This window comes from Sinocyclocheilus rhinocerous, unplaced genomic scaffold, assembly GCF_001515625.1.
Source record: "Sinocyclocheilus rhinocerous isolate Xijiao unplaced genomic scaffold, SAMN03320098_v1.1 scaffold1214, whole genome shotgun sequence".
Taxonomy (NCBI): Eukaryota; Metazoa; Chordata; class Actinopteri; order Cypriniformes; family Cyprinidae; genus Sinocyclocheilus; species Sinocyclocheilus rhinocerous.
The window spans coordinates 504297-514324 of NW_015627891.1; the positions used below are offsets into that span (position 1 = coordinate 504297).

General features: G+C 36.3%; 1 protein-coding gene across 6 annotated transcripts in view; it reads right to left on the reverse strand.

Moving 5' to 3' along the window:
* Window positions 1-10028, reverse strand: part of LOC107736817 (serine/threonine-protein phosphatase 2A 56 kDa regulatory subunit epsilon isoform-like) — a 40781-nt gene that overhangs the window by 13799 nt on the left and 16954 nt on the right. For 4 of the 6 annotated variants that reach the window (XM_016548181.1, XM_016548180.1, XM_016548174.1 and 1 more), the window contains one exon: window positions 3171-3367. In XM_016548181.1, coding sequence (XP_016403667.1) covers window positions 3171-3367 — 197 coding nt within the window. Of the gene's footprint in view, window positions 1-1579; window positions 1831-3170; window positions 3368-3865; window positions 4069-10028 lie in introns of those variants that run through there. The other 2 variants (XM_016548182.1, XM_016548183.1) reach the window with 2 other exon arrangements.

Here is a 10028-nt window from a genome sequence, read left to right on the forward strand (position 1 = left end):
AATTACATCGCTAATGTCATAGAATAGCACATTGTAACGCAGTGTTACAACGTGCCCCATCTGCGCAACTGGAATTTAAAACCGGTTACTGTCTTCTGATAGTTAGCGAAGCATTAAAAAATAATTTAAACTGATAAATAACAGATTGGAGATGAAAATAATAGCAGATTTGTCTCATTTTAAATGAGTAATAAAAACTGAGATGAAAAATTTACTTAAGCCAGAAATATAATTTTACTATGGTAAAATAAATGTTCAGCGATATCTTCAAAAGCCTTTTGAATTTTGGCGCACTTTTTTTCTCTATATAATGTTGATATAGTAACTAGTCAATGCTGTAAATTTGGTTATGCAAGCATGTGTGGAAATATTTAAACCACGTGTGTTACAACTTACCCCGCGTTACTTTGTGCCCCGCGCTCCCCTACAACGCGACATACATTCACATCAAATGTTAACTCAGCGGTTACACTCACGGGACACTGCTCTTATTTGCAATCACAAAAGTACATTATTTGCATGTGCTTTAAAGCATTGCCGGTTAAACATTTAATTTGCGTGCGGTTCTGACATGCAGTTCTTCTGAATGCGTACACCTGAAGCACACGCACACTAAAAGCCTGTCAAACAGCGCCTGAATACTGGACTAAGAAAGAAACTCATTCAGGTTTAAAACAACTTGAGAGTGAGTAAATGATGACAGATTTTTCATTTTTGGGTGAACTATCCCTTTAATGTTAATAAAACAACAAAACAACGATAGAAATCACTCACTGCTCTTGACTGAAGAACTTAAAAACAGTTGCTTTAATAAGAATCTATGTATAATTTATACAGTAAAGTGTATATAGTGTTTTATTTTTATATTTGTTCATTCAATTTCTTGAATGCTACTGCTAAATACACCTACTGTGCCTGGAAAATAAAGTACTGTTTGTTTTATTTGTATATTGTGTATTTGTAATATGTATCTTTGTTCTTATTTTTTAATAACAAAGATAAAATAATGACAGACAAAGATTTTGTTCTTCACCCCTTTGTGAAAAACAAATTGTAATTTTCCTGAAAAAAATCATATATGATATGATATTTTTGCCATATCGCCCACCCCTATGTATTGGTATATCTCTTTAGCAATTAATAAATTGCTTTGGGTATATCAGAATTATATTGGCCATCTTGATCGCTAAATACTACCATATCAGTCGACCATAATTTAAAAAGCTATTCAGTTTCAACAAAAACGTTTTTAACATTTAATTACTGATAAGAAATGTTTATTGAGCAGCAAATCAGCATATTAGAATGATTTATGAAGGATCATGTGACACTGAAGACTGGAGTAATCAGGAATAAAATACATTTTTAACAAAATACTTTTTAAAAATACATTAAAACAGTTTTTTTTTTATTGTAATAATATTTCATAATATTACTGTTGCTAGCCAAAAGTCTGACTCTGATAGGCTACACTGATTATTGAAATACAAATTCACATTATACCATTTAGAAAATGTATGAATCCGGCTCACAGAGAGATTATGCACATTGAGTTGACTATATGCGTGTTTTCACTTACCATTTTGACGACCTCTGGGTAGGCCTGTTCTGTGAGGTATCCTCGGCTGACTGTAACATAATCGACGAGCTCGTTGAGGGTTGAGCGCTTGTATTCTTTCATCTTCAGGTCTGACAGAGTGTCCATGAAATCAAACACAGCACAACACTGCTGAAGTTTCTTCAGGAACAACTCCGGCTGCTCCTGAGCAGAGACGTCTGTGCACAAACAAACACACACACGCATTTGAGAAAAAGCTAAAAAATGCCATGCTGAAAATTCACTTTGTGATGGGTGTGTTCACAAAAGCACTTAAGTAGAAGGTTCAGGGTGTACTTTCATATATACACACATGCCATCTGACTCAGATACAGCCTGAGAGAAAAGCTAATAATGGGATTCATTTTAGTAGAGTGTAAAGTCAGTAAACACATGCCAGAAAAGACAAAAGATGCCATATCTCAAATAATTATCAGAGGAGGAAACATTTGAGGACATAAAGATCACACTAGGTCAGTCATCAAACATCACAATGGGCAGTTTTCCATTATCCAAGAACTGCAAAGGACTTGGATATGTAAACTAATCAGTGGGCAGCACAGGAAAGGGCAAGAAACCTAAACTTCCCAGAGTTCAAATTCAAAACCAATTTGCTGACATGACTTCACACGTAATGGTATAATGCTGATTTAGAAGCAAATCTACTGTAGTGGACCCACTAGTAACAGATAGCCTTTGAACCATCACCATCATTACAACAATGACAATAAAAACACCCAATGAAATTGTCTGATGAGCAATTTCCTTCCCTGAGTTGATGTATTTCCTATTGAACAGGTAGTTGGTGTTTGACAAAGGAAAAAAAGAAGAAGCTTAGTTTTAACATCGCCTTTAATTCTAAGATGATAACTTGACACCAGTGAATTAAACATGCAATGCAATGGAGGTCATGTGATGACAATGTATCATACAACTGTTTTTAAAATTCATTGTTGCATAAAGCCTACTCACATACTAATTGTATACAAATGTATACTGTGCAGCATACAAGAAGCAGTCTCAATTCTCAATGCAGTCATGGAACTCAAATTTTGATATCATGAAGTCTTCAACATAAATTAAGAAAATGACATATGCAAATGACACACAAGACTGCAATTCTAAGCTGCTGTGATTCAGTGTTACAGGTCACAACCCTCAGGGAAAGATACAGAATCACGACACATCCAAGGAATCCAACTTATCTTATGAAACAGAATATTACATTTAAACCTGTATATCCAAAAGTGCAGAATGCAAGAAACACTAAAGACAACAGGGCAGCCAAGACAGAGCAAAACAGCACTGCTACAGCAGAGGACACGCAGATGTTGGAGTAATCAGGAATAAAATACATTTTTAACAAAATACTTTTTAAAAATACATTAAAACAGTTTTTTTTTTATTGTAATAATATTTCATAATATTACTGTTGCTAGCCAAAAGTCTGACTCTGATAGGCTACACTGATTATTGAAATACAAATTCACATTATACCATTTAGAAAATGTATGAATCCGGCTCACAGAGAGATTATGCACATTGAGTTGACTATATGCGTGTTTTCACTTACCATTTTGACGACCTCTGGGTAGGCCTGTTCTGTGAGGTATCCTCGGCTGACTGTAACATAATCGACGAGCTCGTTGAGGGTTGAGCGCTTGTATTCTTTCATCTTCAGGTCTGACAGAGTGTCCATGAAATCAAACACAGCACAACACTGCTGAAGTTTCTTCAGGAACAACTCCGGCTGCTCCTGAGCAGAGACGTCTGTGCACAAACAAACACACACACGCATTTGAGAAAAAGCTAAAAAATGCCATGCTGAAAATTCACTTTGTGATGGGTGTGTTCACAAAAGCACTTAAGTAGAAGGTTCAGGGTGTACTTTCATATATACACACATGCCATCTGACTCAGATACAGCCTGAGAGAAAAGCTAATAATGGGATTCATTTTAGTAGAGTGTAAAGCCAGTAAACACATGCCAGAAAAGACAAAAGATGCCATATCTCAAATAATTATCAGAGGAGGAAACATTTGAGGACATAAAGATCACACTAGGTCAGTCATCAAACATCACAATGGGCAGTTTTCCATTATCCAAGAACTGCAAAGGACTTGGATATGTAAACTAATCAGTGGGCAGCACAGGAAAGGGCAAGAAACCTAAACTTCCCAGAGTTCAAATTCAAAACCAATTTGCTGACATGACTTCACACGTAATGGTATAATGCTGATTTAGAAGCAAAAAAAAAACATCCGTACCATTGCTTAAGTTAGACACACTCACAATGACAGTCATTTTGGCTCAGGTGATTCAATCACGTGCAGTTATTTTCCATTTGTGTCCAGGCTGATTTCTTGTTCCTGTCAGTTTAACAGAAGGTTTTGAGGTATTAAGAGACGCTGAAGTAAAAGGTCTGAAGTGTAATAAACTAAACAGAAGGTCTGCAGCGAGGTCTTCTGAGACATTAAAGAGAAACAGATCTCCAAGATGCAGCGACACGTTCATATAAGGTGATAACGTGTGCTGCTTCACAAACCTGGGTGGGGAAAACCCCACTTCAATGGAATGGTGGTCTTGGATTACGTTAGAGAGACTGTTTGTGTGTGTTTTTAAATGCACAGAGAGAGAGAGAGAGAGTACCGGTTACAAAGTTGTGTGTGTAGTTACACAGACATAGTGCATGTGCAAGTGTGTGTGTGCGAGTTGTTCCGACAGGTGGAACTAGCAGGTGACTTTCACAGAGCCAGAGACGGAGAAGGAAATGTACTCTATGCATTTAACGCAAACACACACACACACACACACACACACACACACACAAGCAGAGACAGTTCCCTGAATCTAAAGGGAAGGCTTTTTTCACTTGGGCATGAAACTAAATTTCTGCAGAGTTACAAAAAAAGTTGCCTCGGATGTAGTGATGCACAGACAGTAAAATTCTTTCTAAAATAATAAATTAAAAATTTCCTCAAGTTATGGCTGATCACTAATAAATGGGAGATATTAAAATATATACATTTTATTATCTAAACATATTAAAACAAAAACTCAATAAGTATAAAATGTTTAGTTAACTTCGGCATCACAACAATATAATGTAGAGTACGGAAAAAAATAATTTTCCTTTTAAGGTTTGCTACATATTACAATTATTTGTGTTTTTAAAGATTCACTTTAAATATGCGTTAGCCAACAAGCCAGAGACGGAGAAGGAAATGTACTCTATGCATTTAACGCAAACACACACACACACACACACACACACACAAGCAGAGACAGTTCCCTGAATCTAAAGGGAAGGCTTTTTTCACTTGGGCATGAAACTAAATTTCTGCAGAGTTACAAAAAAAGTTGACTCGGATGTAGTGATGCACAGACAGTAAAATTCTGGCCAAAATAATAAATTAAAAATTTCCTCAAGTTATGGCTGATCACTAATAAATGGGAGATATTAAAATATATACATTTTATTATCTAAACATATTAAAACAAAAACTCAATAAGTATAAAATGTTTAGTTAACTTCGGCATCACAACAATATAATGTAGAGTACGGAAAAAAATAATTTTCCTTTTAAGGTTTGCTACATATTACAATTATTTGTGTTTTTAAAGATTCACTTTAAATATGCGTTAGCCAACAACAAAGGTAATATGGTAAATATGCATTAACAGAGAAAATGAGCACACAATTAAATACGCAATAGCGGCCAATAAATCTAAAATCAACCAATCCTGCTAACTAAGTAGTGAAAAAAAATCTCTATTATGATGGCCAATAACTGATACGGCACCATTATATAATTTAACAGTACGTGTCCGGTGCAATCAATGATGCGGAATCACATACAAAATACAAGGTTAGGCAATGGAAAAAGATAAAGAATGGTCGTCGTGTAAATAGTTACACACACACACAAGCAGAGACAGTTCCCTGAATCTAAAGGGAAGGCTTTTTTCACTTGGGCATGAAACTTAATTTCTGCAGAGTTACAAAAAAAGTTGACTCGGATGTAGTGATGCTTGGCTGATTCGGTCTGATTCCCGATTTAGTTTTACAATTGGAAAAACAGTATCAACAGAGTGATTTCTTTGTACAATGTGCTGCATTTTGGGCTGCATTCATTTTTGAGAACAGTCAGAGAGAGCAACAAAGCAACAGATTTTTTTTTTCTAAATAGCGGTTCATGGAACACTGTTAATTAAAAACTTTTGTATAAAAAATGCAATTAAAGAAACTGCCAAGCCGAATTCCTCATAAGAACATTCTAAACTGTCCCATAAACTTGATACAAAACAATGAACTAATTCTGAACACACTCCACTTGCATCTGCAAAAGTGACAAGTCATGTTTGTGAGCTAACTAACAAGCATGACAGAAACATTCTGCACTCATACCATTGTTTAAGATGTTTTATGAGATCACAGTGGCTGACTGAATGAACAGAACCTCTTGCTCCACTTGGCCCGCTAATCTCACTTATGTCCACATACGGTCAGAACCAGCCCCCAAAACACCAAACAACATGGAAGACAACACTCTAATAGACAGACATCTACAAAATGACAAAAATACACCATGACCACCCGCTCTTCCCTATCACTCACTCAGACAAGTCTCTCTCTCTTTTTCTCAATTTCTTCCTTCGTCGTTCGCTCCAGGGAATCGGTAGGGATTTAAAAGTTGAAGTATTTGAAAAAGTAAATCACAGATGACTGTTTGTAAGCCTTGTGTGTGTGTTTGTGTGTTTTGTGTACAGGGCACAGATCTGCACCTCCACAGAGAAACCCATGAGATCAGGTGTCGGATGGCCGAGCTGAGCCCAGGGAAACACGGACGGGCTCTGTGTCTAATGTGCTATTTTCTGCCTTCCTCATTTAAGCTCAAGCCAGCAAGGTCAGAGGCACAGCGCGGACCCCAGGGAGGAGGGGCAGGAGTTTACGATAGGCTGGAAATGTATCTATGGTGGCCAGAACACGTGGCTCAATAAGGGCCGAGAAACACCAGAAACACATCACATGAATCAAGACTCCAAGCATTTATATTTAAAAACATCTACCTATGAATCTTCTTTCTTATTTCTACTGAACTATTGAACTTCTGTAGTCGTCCAGAAAAGTAGCCAACTTGTTGGCAGGTCAATGTTTTACTTATGTAAAATGTTGTGCAGCATCAGCAGTCTGACAGCCAGCTGGAGAGAGTGTCCCACGCAGACGAGAAACAAAAGTTTGCATCTCTCTGTTGATGCTGCTTGTGCTGCCACTTCCCACTTGCTTACAGTTTCTGTCCACTTCTGTACAACACTTGGTTGGTTTTAAGTGTCTCGGACAGTTTGCACACTACCGTGTAGAATGATTTGTTTTTAAGGATCACGTGACACTGAAGACTGTAGTAATGGCTGATGAAAGTTCAGCTTTGCCAACACAGGAATAAGTTACATTTTAGAATATATTAAAATAGAAAAAAATTATTTTAAATTGTAATGATATTCGTACATCTGAACGATTGTGTATGAAGCTTATTTTGGCTTGTATGTAAATGGGTTAGCATGCAAACACGACAGTGCATCATGTGCAACTGAAGTCATGTGATCTATGACTAAACATCAGTTATTTTCTATAAAGGTTCAGTGTTAACAGCTAAGTGGAAGTGAGTGGTCTAAACCTCTGCAATCAGATGATTAGAAAAAGTGCAACACTCCATTACTAGTTGCAAGTCTCTTCAGGAAAGCACAGTGATTCTACAGTGCCATCTATTGGCAACTGGGTTTCATGCATTGTGATACTTCTGTCCAAAACTAGTAACATCCAAAGGCATGACATTATACATGTTATGCTGTAGTATGCCTTGCTTTCTCTCTCTCCCCCTTCATGATAATTTTCACTGTTTACTAAAGGGATGGTTCACTTAAATGAAAATTGTGTCATTTACTCACCCTCATGTCATTCCAAACCTGAATGACTTTCTTCTATGGAACATGTCTCTTTTGGTCACCATCAGCATTCTTCAAAATATCTTCTTTTGTGTCCCGCAGATGAAAGAAAGTCATACAGGATTGAAATGATATGAGGGTGACTAAATGATTACAGAAGATTCCTTTTTGGGTGAATGATCCTTTTAAATCACTGACAACTTGGGCTCAACAACAGTTTTTTACAATGCTTTTTTATACTTGTTAAACATAATGGTTTTATTTAATTTATAAAATAAATGTGAAATTCTGCAACAAGTGGAAAGTTATTTGGTTTTAATGACTATAAAGTCCATAACCACGAAAAACAACTATGAAAAAAGTAAGAAGCTGTCAACACATTCTTCCTCATGCTTTCAAGAATATAATTTCTGCAAATTCGACAACACCTTATCTAGGCTAGCTAGATAGATAATCTTGATGACAAATCAGCAGCCACAACAATGTGGAATACATCAAAGCAAAACCAAACATTTAAGTTTGCAAGGCATAAAATAGGCCCAAAAGGACAACTGTTCTGGTTCACACACTGGCCCTGCAGGCCGTCTTTATTGTTGAGTAACACTCAACAATAAGTAATCGCTGTAACACCTGTGGTTGGAGACTATGAATACTGATAAGTTTCAGAGAATGATTTTTATCAATTATTTTATCAACTTGACATTCTGCCGATTAATATGGTAGATCTGAGTTTGTTTCTTTATCGAAACCGATTTAGAAAAATATATCATTACATCACTTGCTCACCAATGGATCCTTTGCAGTGAATGTGTGCTGTCATAATGAGAGTTCAAATAACTGATTAAAATGACTCCAGCCAAACAATCGTCTTGTGAAACGAAAAGCTGCATGCTTTTATGAAACAAATCCATCATAATCCATCAAATCATTAACTTAAAAATAAGGCTGTCAATTTAAGGTGTTAATGTGGCACGATTTTATGGAAAAAATTATGTGTTAAAATTATTAACACTTTTAACGCACCCTGTACCTGTATAACATTCCTATTAGAATGCAGCTTTACGCACTGAAAATTCAAGACACGAGGGCGAATAATCCATTGATGAGCAAATGATGTAAGGCTACATTTCTCCAAATTTGTTCTGAAAACAACATCTTGGATAGCCAGATGAGTAAATTTTCAGCAAATTTTGATTTTTGGGTGAACTATTTCTTTAAACATTACATTATGCATTATTTATATTTAACAAATACACAAAAACTGCCATTGTATAGCAACACAACATATGAAGATACATATTTTGGCTACCTTGCAATCTCAAACTCTAAATACTTTTTGGATAAACCAGATTATTACATTTTCACTACAGATTATTGTTGTCATCATGCTCCTGATAACTATTGCTTTACGAACCTCACCTTTACTAAAACGTGACTGAAATTAACTGATCATATGACACTCACACCATCTGTGTGACCTTTAAGGGAGTGACCCCTCTAGGGAATGAGATGCTTTGATCCCTCCTTCCCATAATCCTTACTGAGCGTGCTGCCAGGGGGGCAAAGGTCATCAATATAGAATGGAAACACTTTCAGTCACTCACTCCTGGGGCCCGTTTCAATAAAGAGGTTCAACCAACTCGGAGTTAAAACTTGACTCGGAGTTGACTTATCCTGGTCCCCGAGATGGAACAGCTGAATTGTGTTAGTTCAGTCAACTCTGAGTAGGTTGACTGAGTTTAGCATGTGCACCACGACTATGAGAAGTCATGATCAATGGAGCTCCAAAATTATGATTCACCATGGCAACAGCACCGACAAAAAGACGTCTGCATACTTTGAGTCAATGCATAAGTTTAATTCTTAATCACTGTTATAATAACAGAGGTGAAAACTGGCAGAACGGTAGGTTATTGAACTAATATTAATTTTCATGGTATCCCATGGGCAAAAAAAAAGAAAGAAAAAGGAACAACGTGACAGTAGCTAAAAATGAAGTATAAAAACAATTCAATCAGGTAAAGCTTTAAGCATAAAATGTTCATGGGTGTAGGCTACATGACTTTACAAACATTTGATATATTAAAAAAAATGTCATTCAGTGTCTATTTCAATGTGCAGCAGCTTTTTTTTCCACATACTCTAACCTTTTCACCTAGTCTAATCTTTTCACATAATTAAATATTCTCTAATCCAAACTGTTACATTTCTTAGAGTAATGAAATTAACATTTGACTTCTAACTCAGTCAACAGCAAGAAGGCTCGCAAAATAATGAAGAAGATGAAGAGGAGATGGCCATAATACCAAGTATTGGAAGAATACTAAAATCCAACAGTAAAAAAAAGAATAACTCTTGCTTTTGTATTTGTAGGAAATAAAGTTGACCAAATAAATTGTGCATAATTTGTGTTTATGTAACAGCTGTGGTGGTGGTTACAGCATATATCTCTACTACACTTCCATATGGCATCCTTCCATTCCATAT